At 38.7% G+C, this 21,947-nt stretch overlaps 1 protein-coding gene across 3 annotated transcripts in view; it reads left to right on the forward strand.

Moving 5' to 3' along the window:
* CSMD3 (CUB and Sushi multiple domains 3) overlaps positions 1–21,947 on the forward strand; it is a 790,297-nt gene that overhangs the window by 531,670 nt on the left and 236,680 nt on the right. For all 3 annotated transcript variants that reach the window (XM_068397267.1, XM_068397268.1, XM_068397269.1), the window contains one exon: positions 13,586–13,777. In XM_068397267.1, the coding sequence (XP_068253368.1) occupies positions 13,586–13,777 (192 nt within the window). The remainder of the gene's footprint in view (positions 1–13,585; positions 13,778–21,947) is intronic.

Raw genomic sequence — 21,947 nt, forward strand, 5'->3', positions numbered from 1 at the left:
CCAGAGGGGGGCGACCAAGCTGGTGAAGGGTCTGGAGGGTCTGACATACGAGGAACGGCTGAGGGAGCTGGGGTTGTTTAGCCTGGAGGAGAGGAGGCTCAGAGGTGACCTTATTGCAGCCTACAACTACCTGGAGGGAGGTTGTAGTGAAGTGGGAGTCGGCCTCTTCTCCCGGGCAACTAGCGATAGGACAAGAGGACACAGCCTCAAGCTTCGCCACAGGAGGTTCAGGTTGGACATTAGGAAGAATTTCTTTTCAGAAAGAGCTATTAGACATTGGAATGGGCTGCCCAGGGAGGTGGTGGAGCCACCATCTCTGGATGTGTTTAAGAAAAGACTGGACATGGCACTTAGTGCCATGGTCTAGTTGACATGGTGGTGTCAGGGCAACGGTTGGACTTGATGATCCCTGAGGTCTCTTCCAACCTGGTTGATTCTGTGATTCTGTGAAAACATTCAATTATAGTACCAAAAAAAGTTAAAGCAAAAAGTCAACAAAAGCCAAATACTTTGGACAGATTAAGGACCTTCTTCCTTTACCAGGTGTCAGGAGCTCCAAATTTGGCCCTACCTTTAGGAACTCCCAAAATATGAATAAAGTTTTGAAACAGCAAGGCTATAATGCATATGTACAATTTCTGATACTAAAAGACAAAATAGAAAATTTAACTTTTAAGATAGGAGCAATCTCACCCTCTCTTCAGAAGATTTCAGTTAACCCAGAGTGCAAAATCAAGGACAAGGCAAACCAGTAACGCTGTTCTCTGTTGCACAACTGTATCTGTAACAGTTGCAACAGAACAGGTTGCACACTATTCTGTAAAGAATCAAATTAAACATATGTATTTTCACTCATATCACCTTAATGATCTTTTCAGTAGAAATGATATCAAAAAACGAGTGATCATTGCTAAGATTTTTCAATGCATGAGTAGCCATTGTGTGTGGTCCAAGATCCTGGTGATTGCTTCTTTCTGAGAAGCTATTTTTATCTCCCTGTATTCATATACAAACATAGAGAAATATGCCATCTGAAATAGGGATAGATCTGGTACCAAAAGCTTAAAAGCCCCTATAATTCTAAAAAACCTCCAAACCCCAAAACATGCAATCTAAATGAAATTAAGATTTTCAAAACACTTCTCCGCAGCTGGAATGCATTGCCAGCATGATTACTTATTGTCACAGTATCCATTTTATGCTGAGTTCCAGCAATTGTCTGAAACCATGTCAATTATTTTGTTTGAGGCTGGGTTTCATACTCTGCTAAAGCTGTGAGCAAATGTTTAAGAGATAATAGATGTTCAGAACTGAAGAGTTCATATTTATGGAAAACGAGATCTACTTATGAACTGGGAAAAAAATAGCTCATAAGGTTGTCCAATAAAACATAGTAAGAGCAGTGTAGTATTTCAAATGTTTTTAACAAAATTCATTTTAACAACTAATGTAAATTGACAACAACAAAAACAATAAGAAAAAAGAAAATTAGGTTATCATCTCATTAAAGAGAGTCTGTTATAAAAGTCTGTTATATTAAAGACAGTCTGTTATATCCCTAAGAACTAAAATGTATCTGACAGTAAAATCAAATAAAATCCCTTAGGAAAGAACTTGATCTCCACTGTTCTCCCTACAAAAAAAGATGTGAAACTATACCAGGTTACAATGTAAACACTTTTAAAACAAGTTCAATTCACAATTGCTACTAAATACTTTTGATTGATAATCAGAAAAATGTATAAAATAATCTGGATACAAATTCTATTTATAATACTAATGAAATAATATATAAGTATACAGTTAGCCAAGTAGTCTGTGTTTTCCAACTTGAGTTATCAGGTAAGAATTCTAAAATTTATCATTACTGATCATACAAACCATTGCTATTAGAAAGACAGAAGTGTAAGTCTCCAGATTTCGTAATGAATCATAAGCAACACAAAACAAAACCAACGTGATGAATATTTAATAATATGGGACTTGGCATCTATGGTAATCACGATTTTGTGATGTCTTTCAGAACTATCTCTACTGTTGTTGCCATTTAAGGCTGGGCAGGCGGTTAAACGGATGGCAGGCACTCTTTGTTAACCTTCTCCTTCCCCAGAGAGGAAAGGAAAAGAGAAAAGGGAGAGAGACTTACAGGTTGGGAAGTTAAAAGAGTTTTAATAAACAATAACAAGGAAAAGAAAGTATAATAAATAATGAACTGTATACAAAACCGCTACTGATCTTCCCCCCCGACAATGACCACGTCACCGCTGACGCTGCAGGGCAGGTTCTGGGCAGTCCTGAAGCACATGCTGCAGCAGGTGGGAACTGGGTTCAGGAGTGACAGCAGGAACGTGGGCAGAGTCCTCCCAGAATAGGGGAAGAAAGCGTGACCCATGTGGTCCCTCAGCTTTATACTGAGGATGACGTGGGTGGGTTGGAATACCCCACTGGTCAGTTCGGGTCACCTGTCCTGTCCGCCCCTCCCCACAGGTGCGGCACTCTACAGCCCCTTCCTCTGTGGGACAAAGAGACCCAACAGGGACCCTAGTTCCCGCAGCAACAGGCCGTGTAGTCCACTTCAGGAAGTAAAGTCACTTAAAGGAAACTTAACAGAAAAGTCCATCCTAGTCCAAACCAGGACAACTGTTAAGCCTTCTTGGAAAATCTAACAGGCGAATCTACACTGATTAAACTATGTATGTAGTGAATTTCTTAATGAGCTCCAATATGCACTGGATATATATAAGGGTTTAACTAAAAAAACATGAATATGTGGCAGGAGAAAGATGCAAACACAAACCAGACAGATGTTTCTTTTTCTTTCTTTTCAAGGCCCTGGCCAAATTTACTTTTTTTGTTTTGTTTTGTTTTTTTTTTCCAAAATGACTAATAGCTTTTCTACATGTCAAACTGAATTATTAAAATAAAGTATGTTTCGATAGCTAAGAATAAGATCTTTGAAGCCAACTCTATGCACAGAAATCTAACTAATTATTTAAGTCTTTCTATGAGCAGCAAATTCAGTAAAACATTTTTTAAAAACTCAGCTTTTTCCAGCTTTTTAAAATTTTTTTTTGTGTTTTCTTTCAAAGTTTCTTAAAGAAAATAATCTTTCCCTATGTCAGGGTTCTGAGTGCTATAAACAGGCCTTAGTGTCCCTGAGCATCCTCAACTGGGAACTGGGAACCCCCTTACCCCCTGCCCAGGAGGGGCAGCATTCCTGAGCAATGCTGTAGGAGTGATGGTCTCCAGCCCTGTGGATGGACCCATTGGACTGACACTATGGGGATCTTGGATCCTGTACAGACTCTTCTGCCCTATGCTGTAGGGAGCTTGGCTCCTGGATGGACTACAAACCAGTCATAACCCTGGATTATATTGCCTGATTTAGTAGTCAGTCATTTTCAGAGCGTAGATGCTTTTCCCCATGGGAGGCTACTAGGGAGAAGTGTTATCCTTCCCGGGCCAATGTAAAAACCTTCTTCAGTCATTTCCTGTTCTGATGTGTGGTACCAGGCTTGGTGCTAGGATGCATTTGGTCAGTGCTTAGTGTAAGAGGGAAATAAGACTCAGAGCGTTTCACTGAGCATTATAGAGACGTGGTGGAGATAGGCCCTGCTGTCTCCAAGGTAAGTACCATTACTATGGCTTTGGACAGTAAAATGACCTGTTGGCTATGCCAGAGCCTTGTATTGCTAAGGTGGTTGCTGCTGCTCCTCTGAGAAGATTTGTAGTGTGTGACTTGGAAGCTACTATTGACAATCGACAACATCTATTTCTCCCTTATCTCTCACAGTCCGTACAGCAACAAGAGAAGCAAGCCAATCTGCTGTACCAGCTCTAGACATTCAACATGGACCTTTTCTTCTGGAAATTCATTCAAGAATTTCGCCTGTTATATGGTCTTCTTGGAAGATCTGCAACAGAAACACATACTGATGATTTAGCTATTTTCTTTCCAAGCTTTTATTTCATTTAGAATACTTAGGTATTATTTGAAACAGAAACGGAAGCTAGGCCTGTGTATTGTATTCTTTGAGCTATTGACTCTTGAACTAGTCAGGAAGTTCTACATAAAAAGCCACATCACTATGTATTCTGTCATCTTCTGCTTCAAATTAGACAGAAGAGACTTGAACTGTGGTCTAACCCAGTTTACTGATTTCTGTGTTTTGAGGTTTTTTGTTTGTTTGTTTTTCCCCATGCAAAATATACCTGACCTATCTTACACCTCTTAACTTATTTATAGTTGCAGAATCTGAGAGGAATGAAACCCAAAGTTAAGTGCCTAATATGATGTAGCTAAGAGTTAGGTAAACAGAGAACTTGCCTAGACAATCTAGAAAACTCTGACTGTGCAAAACTCTTTGTTGAAAGGATGCATTGTCCCTAATGAAATTCTGATTCTGTACTTTATTCTTAATATTTTTCCATTTTAATCTTCAAACAGTAACTGACAAACTTAGATAGAATCTATGAAGTCATGCAAAATCAACAATCTGAGTCTATGGTTAGAATTTACTTAATAATTATAATGGCTATGCTCCCAAATCTCTGTTACATCTACAGCAGAAACAGAAGTTAAAAATATATAAAAAAAAATTATTTCAGCAGTGCTTCTGTTGGTAGAAGACTGAATAAAAACACTGTGGCTGTTTTATTCTCTTTTTCAGGAAAAGTTGTCTAGAAGGTTGGATTTGAGATAGCAAATACCAGGCTGACCTGATTCTCAAACAGACAGTATTAGAGATGCAGGGAGACTGCAGTGTCCGTACGGGTAAAGGTATTACATGGAGTCTGGGACAGCTTGAATTTTGAAGGTGCAGCCTGTCAGGATTGATTCAGGCTGATGCAAGTTTGAAAGACCAACAATTATAGAAAGCCTTTATTTAAAGTGATAGGAGTTTAGAAGTACATGTTGGTTTAAATACATTAAGAATAATTTTTTTTGACATGCTATGTGTTATGCAGAGCTTGAAATTTAGAAGGTTTAGAACTTCTGCCTGGATTTTGTGCTCTGGGGAAAAAAAAAGGAAAAAAGAAAAAAAAAGTGGTGTTTTTTTCCCCCTAATTATCAAATAAACAAATAAATTTCCCCTTTCTTTTCTGTCCAGAAAACATGCACAAATTAATCAAAATGAAGAAGCAATTTTGTGTCAGGGTTGGGATTCAGTCTTTTTACTGATATTAGACTTGGCATGCATTAAAGAACTAAATTTAGAAATCACTGTTAAGAGCAAAAAGTCCCAAGACATTTATTATATTGATCCTAGCATCAGTGGAGTTTATTACTGCCTTGTCACACTTTTAATGCCATGTTTCAAAGTATCTTTCCTGCATGAAAATGGAGCTGTCATCTTAGGACATTACAGTCGCAGATCAAATTGCCTGGGCTTACGAACAATCAGAAACCTTTGGACCCTGGCAATAACTTATCCTTTTTGAGGCATGATCGATTTACAATAATTTAATTATCTGATTTATTGTTTAAATATATTTCAGTCGTTTATTATTAAAAAAAATCAAAATGTTTTTATACCCCACATCAAGGAGATTTGTAGATAGATCTGGCTATGGCTGAATGTTTGTTTGATGGCTTCTGCAGCTTGTAGGAGCATTTGTAGAGTCATGTACAGTTAGTCAAGTGATGATTTAAGATCCTCTCATCTTAACTGCTCAGAACATATGAATCTGTTCATATGAGTGCTCTTAGGAGAAATCCAAACAAGCTGGGGCGGGACGGGGAGAGGTGTGTGTGGATTTTTTTAAATTGGTTGGCTGCTATGAATCTCCAAAACAAGATTCTGCCCCACTTCCTTCAAGTCACATAGCAGGAATGGGGTAAGATAACTAACTCTCCAGAGTAAGAATTTCTTGTGCCTGTGCATTGGCACGTTTTCTGGAGAATTGTGGGTCCTTTGGCTATTTCTGTATTAGCAAGTAACATAGACTAAAAGGAGCTGATACATATATTGAAACAGCTGGTACTAAAACACTGTTGATGTCACTGTTCATATTCAGAGATATTCTTAGTTCAGAGTTGTTCTAGCATAGTTCTGAAGTGTATCTTCCAGTTTAGTTTCATCCAAAGAGAATCAAATCATGTGTTCCAAAACCATTCCTCAATGTAAACCAAAACACAATCTGGAGTTTTATTTTCACACACACACTCAGCTCTGAAGTGTGAAATGCTAATGTTAAAACACTTTCTGTCACACTGGCCATGTAGAAAGATATACAAACTCTGTGTCACTTAATCTGTCCACAAATCTCTCACCTGTTGAACAGTTTGAGCATTAAGTCTCATTCATCCCCATCTTGAAGCTGGAGTTCTTGGTCAAGTACTCTTTGAATTCTTAATCTAACACAATTTGTTTGACTAATTGCAGTGGAATTATTGCAAACTAGTACTGCCCAGAGAAAGAATAAAACAGGTTTCTGCATTTCTTTACCCTAATTAGGGAAAAAAGCTCTCAGATGATCACACACAAGTTTATGCTACAGTGTAGCACAGTCGTTCTTGCACCTGTCATGCTGCATGTACTAGGAAATAAATAGGTTTTGGAGTTTTTCTTTTTCCCATCTAAAATGTAGTTTATAGCAATTGAATGGATTACATTAACAAATCATATTTCACTAGTTATTCAAGAAAAATGACCGTAAGAGATGTCTGAGTTTACAATGTTGGTAATAGAATAAAACCTGATGTATTCTTTTCTTACTTTATCTGTCAATTTTAATATGTCACAAAGAACTTCAGAGCCTATACATGAACTTATGGGAATTGTGATAGCCTGCTCCATTTATTTTACAGAAATCTCTCAAGACTGCATTGCAGGTAAAGTTATAAGGGACTTTATAATTCCTGAGCTTTTTGCTTACTCCACAGATTTAAATGGGGAATGACGAAGGTAGTGATTGAGGTGCCTGAATATATAATAGGAAAAAAAATTCAGTTCTTGAACTTGAATATACATTTTGTAAGTAAAACAGTATAGATACTTCAAAAGGAGATAAAAGAATAGGCTGAAGGTAGAGAACAAAAAGAAATATTCAAAAATAAACAGAATAAGGAGTCAACAGAGAGTTGAGAAAGCAGTACAGAATACACGCTATCAAGACAATTGTAATAGAGAACGTCGCTGAAATCAAACAAACACAGTTTTCAACAGTAGTAATGATGGACTAGAGTCAGGCACATGAAACAAAAACTAAGGAGTAGAGCAGACATTACAGAAAGCTGTGATTAAGAAATTCTCTCAACAACAGCAACAAAATATTGGAGTTATTTACATAGATATAAATTAAAAATTTAAAGCAAGAGATGTATCAAAAACTTATCTATGTTTGACTTCCAGGGGCAGACCAGGAGCGAGTTGAGAGTTTGTGGGTACGAATTAAGGGGCAGGCTGGAATGGGTGATACTGTTGTGGGTGTCTATTACAGGCCACCGGATCAGGATGAGGAGCTTGATGAGGCCTTCTACAGGCAACTGAGAGCAGTCTCACAATTACAGAGCCTGGTTGTTGTGGGGGACTTCAACTACCCTGATATTTGCTGGAAGGACTACTCAGCCAGCCATCCTCAGTCCAGGAGGTTCCTCCAGTGCATTGATGATAACTTTCTGATGCAAATGGTGGATGAGCCAACTAGGAGAGGAGTGCTGCTGGATCTTGTTCTCACTAACAAGGAGGGTCTGGTGAAGGTTGAGGGCAGCCTTGGTTGTAGTGACCATGAGATGGTGGAGTTCAGGATCTCATGTGGCAGGGACAGAATTGCTAGCAGAATTACAACCCTGGACTTCAGGAGGGCCAACTTTGGCCTTTTCAAGCAATTGCTAGGGGAAATCCCATGGGACAGAGTACTAGAAGGTAAGGGGGCCCAAGATAGTTGGTTAGCATTCAAGGACTGCTTCTTCCGAGCTCAAGATCAGAGCATCCCAACAGGTAGGAAGTCAAGAAAGGGTAGCAAGAGACCTGCATGGTTAAACAGGGAACTGCTGGGCAAACTCAAGTGGAAGAAGAGAGTGTCCAGATCATGGAAGGAGGGGCTGGCCTCTTGGGAGGAATATAAGTCTGTTGTCAGAGGATATAGGGAGGCAACTAGGAAAGCTAAGGCCTCCTTGGAATTAAACCTTGCAAGAGAGGTCAAGGACAACAGAAAGGGCCTCTTCAAATACATTGCAGGTAAAACCAGCACTAGAGGCAATGTAGGCCCACTGATGAATGAGGTGGGGGCCCTGGAGACAGAGGATAAAAAGAAGGCGGAGTTACTGAATGCCTTCTTTGCCTCTGTCTATACTGCTGGAGGCTATCCTGAGGAGCCCCGGACCCCTGGAGCCCCGGACTCCTGAAGCCCCAGAAGAAGTCAGGATAGAGGAGGAGTCTGTCTTGGTTGATGAGGGTTGGGTCAGGGACCAAATAAGCAATCTGGACATCCATAAATCCATGGGCCTTGATGGGATGCACCCGCAGGTGCTGAGGGAGCTGGCAGAAGTCATTGCTAGGCCACTCTCCATCATCTTTGCTAAGTCGTGGGCAACAGGAGAGGTGCCTGAGGACTGGAAGAAAGCAAATGTCACTCCAGTCTTCAAAAAGGGCAAGAAGGAGGACCCAGGTAACTGTAGAGTGGACAGCCTCACCTCCATCCCTGGAAAGGTAATGGAACAACTTGTCCTTGGTGCTGTCTCTAGGCACATCAAGGATAGGGGGATCATTAGGGGCACTCAGCACGGCTTCACCAAGGAGAAGTCATGCTTAACCAACTTGATAGACTTTTATGAGGACATAACCCAGTGGATAGATGATGGTAAAGCTGTGGATGTGTTCTCTCTCGATTTCAGTAAAGCGTTTGACACGGTCTCCCACAGCATCCTCGCAGCTAAACTGAGGAAGTGTGGTCTGGATGATCGGGTAGTGAAGTGGATTGTGAACTGGCTGAAGGAAAGAAGCCAGAGAGTGGTGGTCAATGGGACAGAGTCTAGTTGGAGGCCTGTGTCTAGTGGAGTCCCTCAAGGGTCGGTACTGGGACCAGTACTATTCAATATATTCGTTAATGACTTGGATAAGGGAATAGAGTACACTGTCAGCAAATTCGCTGATGACACCGAACTGGGAGGAGTGGCTGACACACCAGAAGGCTGAGAAACCTAGACAGGCTGGAGAGTTGGGTAGGGAGAAATCTAATGAAATATAACAAGGGCAAGTGTAAAGTCCTGCATCTGGGCAAGAACAACCCCACGCATGAGTACAAGTTGGGGACAGACCTGTTGGAAAGCAGCACAGGGAAAAGGGACCTGGGGGTCCTAGTGGACAGCAGGATGACCATGAGCCAGCGATGTGCCCTTGCGGCTAAGAAGACCAATAGCATCCTGGGGTGTATTAGAGAGGGTGTGGTTAGCAGGTCAAGAGAGGTTCTCCTCCCCCTCTACTCTGCCCTGGTGAGGCCGCATCTGGAATATTGTGTCCAGTTCTGGGCCCCTCAGTTCAAGAAGGACAGGGACCTGCTAGAGAGAGTCCAGCGCAGAGCCACGAAGATGATTAAGGGAGTGGAACATCTCCCTTATGAGGAGAGGCTGAGGGAGCTGGGTCTCTTTAGCTTAGAGAAGAGGAGACTGAGGGGTGACCTCATTAATGTCTATAAATATGTAAAGGGCAAGTGTGATGAGGATGGAGCCAGGCTCTTCTCAGTGACATCCCTTGACAGGACAAGGGGCAATGGGTGCAAGCTGGAACACAGGAGGTTCCACTTAAATATGAGGAAAAACTTCTTTACAGTGAGAGTAACTGAGCACTGGAACAGGCTGCCCAGAGAGGTTGTGGAGTCTCCTTCTCTGGAGACATTCAAAATCCGCCTGGATGCATTCCTGTGTGACATGATCTAGGCAATCCTGCTCCGGCAGGGGGATTGGACTAGATGATCTTTCAAGGTCCCTTCCAATCCCCTAACATTCTGTGATTGTCCAGTATATGTACCTATCCAAGGTTTTTGACTATTTTTAGCCATTTTTACCCCATCACATTCCCAAAGACTGTGGGACAAATGATAATAACTATTCTAAGTTAGTAGATTTGTAACTCTACAGTGTACTTGTACTAAGACATCATCACTATTTTATTATCCTGATGATGATACTGAAGATAATTTCACACGACTACATGAATAAATAAATCACGTATCATGTAGTGGCAATAATATGGAGGATTTTTCCTCTCTTAAAATGCTTCTTTAAAGTAGCACTTTAACAGAGAACATAAAAGCAAAATTTCCAGCAGTTTTTAGAGAAATCAAAAGGATTATTTATTTATAAGAAAGTAAAAATAAACATATAATTTCATGAATCCTAGTGCTTTTAATGTCATGCCGGGTTCTTTCTTACATTTTATTAATTGAGAATACATAATTTTTTTTATATCAACCTATTGAGAATTTCTGTATATTCACGGTTGATTCTAAAATAGTAGCTCACCTTGTCTGTCAGACCGTTTCATAAATTCTTAGAATTGATACTCTTCATAGAGCCTTGCAAATTGCCAAACAAACTCTGAAAAATGAGAATTAGACTTTGAGTGATTAAGTACTTAAAAGCCTAAAATCCAGGCTTAATAAAGATTTATCTGCTTCCACTGTGGGAGCAGAGAAGCTGTCTTTTACAGTCTAGTGCTATAATGCAAAAATCAGTCTTAAAGCAATCTTTCTATTTTTAAATGTGTATGTCCATGTGTATTTAATATGAATTTGCAAAGTTAAAAAACAGTCACAGAATAGTTTAGGTTGGAAAGGACCTCTGGAGACCTCTAGTCCAACTCCCTGGTCACAAAAGAGTCAAGCAGATCAGGCTGCTCAGGGCTTTGAATATCTCCAAGACTGGAAATAGCACAACTCCTCTGGAAAAATTTTTCTGAAGTTTGACCACCTTTGTAGTGAACCAGTTTTTTCTTTTATGTAGTTGGAGTTTTGCTTGTTGCAACTTTTGAATGCTTTGTTTGTGTTTTTGCTGCACACTTCCAGGAAGAGTTTTTGTCTTCTCTATTCTTTTTCTGCAAAGCTGATTTCCAGTAAATTGTTCCATGGGATTGATTTGTCCCAGATGCAGGATTTTGCATTTCCTTTTTTGAACTCCGTCAAGTTTCTTTCAGGCCTTTTCTCCAGCCTGCTGAGAGCTCCCTAAATAGCACCACTGCACTAGAGCATATCAACTGATCCTCCAGTGCCTGTAAACTTGCCAAGAGTTTACTCGGTCCCATTGTCCCCATCTTTAATAAAGGTGTTGAACAATATTGAAGTCAACATCCACTCCTGAGGGACACAGCTGATAATCAGTTGCCACCTGGGTTTTGGATCATGGGCACTCTTTGAGCCTGGCAGAGCAGCTTGTTTTCCATCCATTTCATACTCCACTTATCCAATCCATGGTTCACCAATTTGGCTACAGAGTCAAAAGAGCAAGAAGTAGGTTGAACAAATGTGCAAGTATTCAAGAAGGTTACTATACATGGCAAATAAGGAAAAGGTTATGTTTGGCATATATATGTCAACTTTATGTTATAAAGTTAATTTGCATAATTACTAAGTGATTAAAAATAACCAATTTGCATCAGAAATTCCCTATAGATCTGGGTGGCCCTTTACCTTCCTTTTCAGCCATATACAATTCTTTTGCAGAATGATACAACCTAGTAAAAACAATATGATGTACAACTAATAACAAATTTTATAGCAACAACTCTTGAGCATTTCAACACCGATTACAAATTCTGTTTAAGTGTCAGCCCCGTTTGTTTAGAATTGATTTCAGCATGCTTTAATAAGGCAGAAGAGTGTTATGCTTCTTTATGGCAAGATTTGAGGCAGATAGTATTTAAGTGGGCAGAACACAGTTTCTCTCCAATATGAACTGCTCTGACTGGCCAGCACTAATCAAAAGATATAGTGCATTCTGTGTTATCAACAAGGAGGAATGCAGATTAATATATCACTGGTTTTACTACTTGCTTCAGTCTAAGTTTACCTTAGATTTCTTTTTTACTTCTGACCTGTGTTAATTTTATGAACCTCTTCATATTTGATGAAATTTCATTTTTGTGTAATCTAGCTCCATTATCTTGCTCTCTTGCATGCAACATTTGCAAGATCTGCTAGTATAGTGCAGTGAAATTTAGTAATTCCATATTTTAATAATATTTTTCTAAATTAAAACCCAGCAGCTTATTTAAAGATAAAAAACAAGTCCTGATAATTTTGTCTAAAGCATAAATTTTAAAAACTTGCATGATTATATATTAAAAAAATCATTGTCTTTCATTTATTACACAATAGTTAATATTTTAAAGAAATACTTATTTAATCTTTGAGGAATAAGGAGGAAAAATTTCCCTATCTTCTGGTCATAGTTGATGTTTTGTGGGGTTTTTTTGGTGTTTTTTTTTCCCCTGTAGTCACGACTTATGTGGAAAAACAACCCCATAAAAAGTTCCATAACTTTGTAGAGCTAATGCTTTTATTTTTTATTAAATATGTCTTGGAAAGCAAGATACTTGGGTTTTTTTTAGGGAAATAACCTCTTTAGACTAAGATTTCTTCTTCAAAAACATAGTAAATATATAAACCACACACATTTCAGATGAATACATTGCTGTATGCTGGTATTAACTCCCCAGAAAGATGGTATCTGAATTAAATCTCAGTACTGCCACTTCGTGTTTATGTTACACAGATTACTGAGCTCCGTGGAACTAGTTCCACAACCAACTCTGACATTTGTTATTTATTTGTAATATATATAGCATGTTGCATTTCTATAAAGTAAGTAGGAAATAATATTTACTTAAATAAACATTGATGTGCTTACTTTTCAGATAAGCTTACATATTTTGGTGCATAATATATTAAATAATATGTTGATCATAATATGTTAAATCTGGGGAAAACATCAATAAATTGCTTGTAGTAATAGAGATTGTGTGTATAGTCTTAGTAATAATCAGTACTTACGCATATCTGTAGCAGTATATTCTCTCAAAGTCCATGTCTATTTTTGTGTAAGTGATTTCTTTAATATTACAAAAGCCTAGCATGGTAGATATGTCATGTGCAAAGCTATAGATATGAGTGATCAGTGAAATTCATTTCCAAATTTACTACTAAATGTTTGCACCATACATACGTTTAAGAACTGTAGAATTGTGGAGAATTGAAGATGTGTACAAGCATAGCTTATTGGACAACCTGAGGTTCTTAATCTGTTCTTTTCATTATTCATATTAAAAATTCCTCTAAGTTAGAAGTGATGAGTGTCCAGGGTACTAGGAAATCTACTTTCCTTTTTACATATTGCAGTGCTCCACACATTTAAAAAAAAAAAAAAAAAAAAAAAATATTAAATAAAAATTTAGATACTTTCAATAATTAAAGAAGATGGCAAAAAATGGTATAAAAGCAGCAGATTGTTGGATGGTTTCTCAAAATTTTAGAAGTGAGTAGGAAAATTTTGGATTTGCAGAGCTTCCTGATTAGAAAAATATAATGGGGCAACAATGGACTGAAAAGCTGGCTTTTTAAAAAAAAATTGTTTTCCCTTCTCTACTAGGTTCTGTAGCTACTGCCTGCCGTGATCCTGGTGTCCCCATGAATGGAACTAGAAATGGTGATGGAAGAGAACCTGGAGACACTGTCATTTTCCAGTGTGACCCTGGCTATGAACTGCAAGGTGATGAGAGAATAACCTGCATTCAGGTAGAAAATCGGTACTTCTGGCAGCCGAACCCACCAGTTTGTATAGGTATGCAGAAAAAAAATCAAATAATGCTTTCTTAAACTTTGAAATTCTGGGGTAATGAATCACACTGCTCTAGGAACTTTCTTTGAAGAACAAATGCATACAAGTACTGATCATCTGAGAAGTTATTCTGTATAAAGCTCTGATGGACTTAACCAAAATTTTTCTTCTGTAGTTGTTAGTACAATAGTTCTTATCCTTTCCCTCTCAAGATCATATAATTTATAATTTGATGATCTATGACAGAGAAAGCAAGAAAATCAATGTCAATGATGCTATTAACTTTGCCTTAAAACTTGAAAAATGGTGATAAGCGTGGAGGATTTGGTTGAAGTTCATATGCCCGTATGTACAAAATATCAGGCAGATGACCTAGTAAATTTACAGATCAGATAAAATTGGGCAAGGGCTAAAGTAGGATGCAACAGGAAAGAATGAGAAGATGGTAGCCTGATTTCTCTGTCAGTCTTCATTATTTTGGAAAGAACAACATTTTCATTAGTAAAAATTATAACGTACCATTTATTTCTGGAAATATTGTCAGTCTCTAATACTATTCTGACTAACATAGCTCATATTAAATGGATTCTGAAAGCATTTAACTTGGTTTACTGAATCATGATGAAAAGTAATAAGAAATTACAAAAGTCTCTAGTAGATAGTAGCCTTCCAGTAATCTTTTCTGAGGCAATCATTATTATCATTGATCTAGAAAATATTTAAACTACTATTTCTAAAACCTGATGTAGAGGTAGAGTGATAAATAATCATAGGGTTCCTCATCTGGCTATGTTGGTAAATAATGTAATGATGCTTATTTCCAGTATGTTCTTTAATGCAGTTAAATGTGATATCTTGATGTAGAATGATAGAAGATTTTGTCTCAGAGGACAGCAGCTGCTCACCTTATATTCCTTAAGGGTTGTGATAAGTAACCTATTAAATAGGATCTGCAAGTTTGATGGTGCAGAAAAGGAAAATGCGCCACTCCAAGAAAGTGCAAGTGGAAGAATATTGGATAGGCCAGTTGCAGTGATATTACCCTGAGTCACATCATTATGAGTTACCGTGCTTACTGTCCTGTCCAAAGTAGAACTGCCTGAAGGGAGTGTCTGAAAGGAGGTGGGTAAAACAAGGGCACCTAAAATAATCAGACAAGAGCCCTTGGGCCCAGAGTGGTGTAGAGTGGGCACTGCAACTGTGAGAACATTAGTTCTACAAAGGCATTCTTCCTGCTTTGCTATACCTGGTAGTCTGGTCTTGGGCAAAGATCGGGGGGAGGAACTAGCCAGAGTCCACAATTATTAGGAGCACTGGGATAGCTTTCAGATACTCTCTTGCCTTTAATATGCTTGACTTGACTTTAGCTGTTACAAAATAAAATCTGCATCCTATTTGCATATGTGTGCATGCACCACCACCACCCTCACACACACATGTCTGCAGTCAGGTATTTGCAAACACGTTACAATACTGACCTAGTGTCTATGGCTATTCTACTTACCATGTCAAAGTGTTATTTTCTCTGTTCTTCCTCTCTTTATTATGTCTTCCTGTGTAGTGTAAGCTTGTGTAGCTTGAGGACAAGAGCTGTCTACACTATTTGCTGGAAGACTGCAGAAAATAAATATTTTATTGCTCATCCCTTATTATTCTTATGTGCCTAAATATGTATGCTAATCATGATAATTGAACATCTGTAGGTTTTAAGAGAAAAAGTGAAAGGAATGATATAGCTCTAGGAACGGACCGTATAATGAATATATTGTATCATGTTATCCTATTTGATATTGCTGCTTTAAAAGATTTTTTCAACTGAAAAATAATTACCCTATTATGAAGCAGTGCTAGTAGTTTTAATCATTATCAATACTGAGTTAAATTATTAAATAGATTAAATGCAGATGCTCACCTGTCATTCTGTCCTTAGTATATGTGTAAATATGCATGCACTTGTTTTCTTAACTGCATGCATCCATTTACTTAACACTTGTAATTTCCACAATTTATGCACAAGCACTTACTGTACATAAAGTAGCAAGAATATTTATTATGATTATTTATTGGCCAAATATCAAGCATAAAGTTATTTTATATTGATTTCCTATAATGATACATTTTTGGGGAATATGAGCTGCTAATAGACTAAAGTAGGGTGTGCAAACCTTGACTTAGAGCCCAAAGGATTCAACTTTGTCTGTTGTAGTTCAGTACACTCTGAAGTTCATAATTTTTTTTCCAAACTTGTAATATATTCACTTATGTTGTTTCCATGCCTGTAAATCAAAACTGTACAAGGCTTACTCTACACATAACTTCAACACCATTAAGGTTTATCAAAGTCTTAGAAAAAATAAACATAATTTTGATGGAAAAATAAGAGGTAAGGATTATTCTGAGGTGTATTGTTGTAGCATGTTCTAGATTTATTTTATTAGTTCTTTATACTCCAAAGTGTCTTCTTGAACTTCCTAGTTGTTAATGCTGAAAACCAGGTAAATGTACTTGTTCTTTGTTCTTACCTGTGAGACTGCCTTGGTTTTTTAGATTCCTTCAGTCTTGCCTGTAAGACAATTTTAAAAACATCCTCATTTCAAAGGTAATAGCAATGGGAAAATTACAAAGAACTAAATATTGATTCAACTATTTGAATGAATGATGAAAGTCAGAGATTCTTCTATTCTGAAGGTATTCTGACAAACTATAAATCTGAGAATATGTCTCGGCCAAAAGACAGTCCTTTGGCTTATGCCTGTGATGCTCAAAATAGCTAGATGTTTTCCATTCCAAAGACGTCCCAGATCCAATCTTGTTTAGATACCAGAATCTTAAATGATTGTATTTGCTTAGTTTGCTCAGGGATAACATTAAAAATAGTAGCATTTAAAATGCCATTTTAGGATTCAGTTTTACTGTACATTTAGTGAAGTAAGGACTGTCTTCCAGAAGTTTCAGACTTTCTTCAGAAGCTCATAGGTCAATTTTTTAATTTTTATTTTTAGTTGTGGCTTGCTTTTTTTTGTTTCTGTTGTCTTTTTTTAAGCCAGGTCGTGGTTTCCATTTTTATACCTATGCAAAATTTTTTAGTAAACAGTGAATTCCGGTGGTGTTTTCCTCGAAATGGGATTTATATGACACTAATGCAAAGGAAAATTTCAGCAGTTATTTCATATTTAGTTACAATTATTTAAATAAATTTTCAGACTAGATATAAGGAAGAAATAATTTACAATGAGGCTGGTGAAACACTGGAACAGGTTGCCCAGAGAGGTGGTAGATGCCCCATCACTGGAAACATTCAAGGTCAGATTGGACAGGGATCTGAGCAACTTGATTTAGTTGTAGATGTTTCTGCTCATTGCAAGGGAGTTGGCCTAGATGATCTTTAAAGACCCCTTCCAACACAAACTATTCTATGATTCTATGATTCTATATTTAATATATCTTATTTAAAAAAAATAACTAATGAAACCATACATTGTTTCTTTTGTTAAGATGTAATTCCTTGAATAAATAAATAAAAGCAAGCCAGAAATTTCTGGAATAGTACTTTGTTGCCTTCCAGAAAAATTAAATAGGTTTTAGATAAAAAACAACCCAATCTATACTTCCTCCCATAAAAACAATGATTTCTAAGAACATCATAAAAACTGTCTGGCACAATGCTTGTTTACCACTGTGTCTACACAGAGATTTATAAAGACAGGTTGACATAACCTACACCTAGTTTTCACTGTATAATACATTAAAAATAAATTCTTCATAGTGTATTGACATTTGCCTTTCTTTCTAGATGAGCTATTACATTTGTTCTGTCGTAGGTCTTGTGTCTAATATTATAAAAGATAGGTGTCCTTTAAACTTTATTTTCAGAACTGGTCTGCCCTCAGTTAAAAACACAGTTGTGACAATAATAATGTTGCACACATTAAATTCAGAAAATTATGTATTATGAAACACACAAGAATCTAACTCAAACACACAGAGAAAGAAAGTCTGTAAAAAACTTTAGAGAAGATAGTAAACTGGAAAAGACAACATCATCTAATAAAAATTTTAGTTAGATTATGTTGACTTTCTCAATTTACTACCTACTAAATGAAAAAAAAAATCTGAAACTGCTGTATCTGAAGAAAATTCTACCTGGGAGATACTTTATAAAGTTGAAGATTAATGGGCTTTTTTACTGCTGTTAATGGTAGAGCTTGAAATAAAATACATTTTTACTGTCCACCTTTGTTGTGTACCTTCCTTTTATTCCCTGGAGAGTCTTTTTGATTATCATCTAGGCCTTGGGAAGGATTAAATGAAGGAACCAGCCTCACTGTAAACAGAAAAAGTAACCACTAATGTGTGTAAATGAAAGAGTAAGTAGATAAGAAAGAAGCTACTAATATGCAAATATTTTATCAATTAACTTAACAGAGAATTGAACTAAATCAAGACCACATCAGGCAAGTATCATGAATGCAGACATTGGCAGAAAGTAGTCTGGTACAAAGACATAATAGCTTGAGTTAATATCTTTGTACATCATATGCAAGTTCAAGGTGCCTCAGAAAATATCATGAGACTGATACAGTTTAGGGGTCATTTCAATGAAGCTTGGTTACAGTGAATAACCTTAATGTCCTCTTTGGTATTCTTCACATTTTCATTCTTGATAGATAGAGGGTTACACTGACCTCTTCTACAGTTAGAGGAAGCATATTTTTTTGTAATAATTTCATCTTATTTTGTTTCAGAATTGTAACAAAAGAACATTAAATAAAAGATGCTTCTGATTAGAAGCAATACAATTTTTAATCTCGTAAAGGCAGAGAAATTCCCATTACTATCCTTATTGTAAAACTAAGTAAATGTTTTGTACTAAATGAAACTTCACCAGCCTGTTCCCTTGTAGCTAATGGAACTTTCTCTAACAACTGGAAACCTCTGAAAAAATACTATCACGATAGAATTTGTATTTGGCAATTGTTAAGAGAAGTAAAAAAAAATTGTACTAGGTCTGGAAAAATTATTATATGCATTTGGTGATACTATTGATTTATAATATTTGTGTTCCTAAAACAAGGTGGTGTTTCAGCTTCTAACTGGTTTTACACAAAATGCTGATTTTGGAATTCCTTACCTCTTGTAGCACCAAAATATAATGGAAGATTCTAATTTTATTTTTGTTTCTGAGGTACTTTAGCTATCCATTACTACCATTTAATGTAAGAAAAATATGTAAAATGTAGAAAGACTATACTCATATGTATTGCAACTGAATATGTTAATCTACTTAAGTTTTCTACTTGCACTGCTGGAATTCTTAAATGACTTTTAAGTGATTTATTTCTTATGACATTAGAAAATATTGTGTGTATTTCCCACTCAGTTGATTTATATCCATACATATCATCTTGATCTGAACAGATTATCTTGAGTGCCATCACATAGTACGTACAGGACTACCAGGTGATCAGGCCCAGTCAGCATGGGTTTATGAAAGGCAGGTCCTGCTTGACTAACCTGATCTTCTTCTATGACAAGATGACCCACTTACTGGATGAGGGAAAGGCTGTGGATGTTGTGTACCTAGACTTTAGTAAAGCCTTTGACACTGTTTCCCACAGCATTTACGTGAAGAAACTGATTGCTCATGGCTTGGAGAGGGGTATGCTTCACTGAGTGAAAAACTGCCTGTATGGTTGAGCCCAAAAGGTTGTTGCGAATGGACTTAAGTCCAGTTGGCAGTCGGTCACAAGTGCAGTTCCCCAGGGCTCAGTATTGGGAGTAATTCTCTTTATTATCTTTATCAATGATCTGGACGAGGGGATCGAGTGCAGCCTCAGTAAGTTTGCAGACACCACCATGTTGGGTGGGAGTGTTGATCTGCATGAGGGTAGAAGGCTCTGCAGAGGGATCTGGACAGGCTGGATTGATGGGCCGAGGCCAATTGTGTGAGGTTCAACAAGGCCAAGTGCCAGGTCCTGCACTTGGGGCACAACAAACCCTTGCACCTCTACAGGCTTGGGGAAGAGTGGCTGGAAAGCTGCCTGGCAGAAAAGGACCTGGAGGTGTTGATCGACAGCCAGCTGAATATGAGTCAGCAGTGTGCCCAGGTGGCCAAGAAGGCCAACAGCACTTCTGGCTTGTATCAGAAGTAGTGTGGGCATTAGGACTACGGAAGTGACTGCCCCCTGTACTCGGCTCTGGTGAGGCCACACCTTGAGAAAGGAAGACTTTCCTCTGTTTGAGAAGGAACAAGTTAGAGATCATTTAGCCAAACTGGACACCCACAAATCTATGGGCCTCAATGGGATGTACCCATGGGTGCTGATGGAGCTGGTAGATGTTATTGCCAAGCCACTCTCCATCATCTTTGAAAGGTCATGGAGAACAGGAGAACTGCCTGAGGACTGGAAGAAGGTAAATGTCACTCCAGCCTTCAAAAAGGGCAAGAAGGAGGACCCAGGAAACTACAGGCCAGTCAGCCTCACCTCCATCCCTGGAAAGGAGATGGAACAGCTCATTCTGGATGCCATTTCTAAGCATGTGGAGGAAAAGAAGGTTATGAGGAATAGTCAACATGAATGCACCAAGGGGAAATCATGTTTGACCAATCTGATGGTCTTCTATGATGGGATGACTGGCTGGGTAGATGAGGAGAGAGCAGTGGCTGTTGTCTACCTTGACTTCAGAAAGGCTTTTGACACTGTCTCCCACAACATCCTCATAGGAAAGCTCAGGAAGTGTGGGTTAGCTGATTGGACAGTGAAGTGAATTGAGGACTGGCTGAATGGCAGAGCTCAGAGGGTTGTGATCAGTGGTGCAGAGTCTAGTTGGAGGCGTGTAGCTAGCGGTGTACCCCAGGGGTCAGTACTGGGTCCAGTCTTGTTCAACTTATTTGTCAGTGACCTGGACAAAAGGACAGAGTGTACCCTCACACAAAACTGGGATGAGTGGTCGATACACCACAAGGCTGTGCTGCCATTCAGTGAGACCTGGACAAGCTAGAGACTTGGGCAGAGAGAAACCTAATGAAGTTCAACAAAGGCAAGCGTAGGGTCCTGCACCTAGGGAGGAATAACTTCATGCACCAGTACAGGTTTGGGGTTGACCTGCTGGAAAGCAGCTCTGCAGAGAAGGACCTGGGAGTTCTGGTGGACAACAAGTTCACCATGAGACAGCAATGTGCCTTTGTGGCCAAGAAGGCCAATGGTATCCTGGGGTACCACAGGAAGAGTGTGGCCAGCAGGTCAAGGGAGGTTATCTTCCCCCTCTACACTGCCCTAGTGTGACCACAGCTGGAGTACTGTGTCTAGTTCTGGGCCCCCCAGTTCAGGAAAGACAAGGAACTACTGGAGAGAATCCAGCGGAGGGCTACAAAGATGATTAGAGGACTGGAGCATCTCTCCCTTACGAGGAAAGGCTGAGAGAGATGGGTCTGTTTAGCCTGGAGAAGAGAAGACTGAGGGGGGATCTTATCAATGCTTACAAATACTTTAGGGGTGGATGTCAAGAGGATGGGGCCAGACTCTTCTTAGTGGTGCCCAGCAACAGGACAATGGGCAACAGGCCCGAACTGAAACATGGGAACTTCCTTCTAAATATGAGCAAAAGGTTGACAGAGCACTGGAACAGGCTGCTCAGGGAGGTTGTGGAGTCTCCTGCTCTGGAGATATTCAAAACCCGCCTGGACGTGACCCTGTGCAACGTGCTCTAGGTGAACCTGCTTTGGCAGGGGCTTGGTCTAGATGATCTCCAGTCTTGTCTTCCAACCCTAGCCATTCTGTGATTCTGTGATTTTGTGACTACTGTATTCACTTTTGGGCCCCTCACTACAAGAAAGACATTGAGGTGCTGGAACAAGTCCAAAGAAGAGCAACAAAGCTGGTGAAGAGTCTGGAGAACAAGTCTTATGAGGAGCAGCTGAGGGAACTGGGGTTGCTTAGTCTGAAGAAAAGGAGGCTGAGGGGAGACCTTATTGCTCTCTACAACTACCTGAAAGGAGGTTCTAGTGAGGTGAATATTAGTCTCTTCTCGCAGGTAACAAGTGATAAGATGAGAGGAAACAGCCTCAAGTCACGTCAGGGGAGGTTTAGATTGGATATTACACTGAAAGAGTCATCAAGATTGGAACAGGATACCCAGGGAAGTGGTTGGGTCACCATCCCTGGAAATATTT

The sequence above is a fragment of the Nyctibius grandis genome, chromosome 3 (genome assembly GCF_013368605.1).
Source record: "Nyctibius grandis isolate bNycGra1 chromosome 3, bNycGra1.pri, whole genome shotgun sequence".
In the NCBI taxonomy this organism is placed as follows: domain Eukaryota; kingdom Metazoa; phylum Chordata; class Aves; order Nyctibiiformes; family Nyctibiidae; genus Nyctibius; species Nyctibius grandis.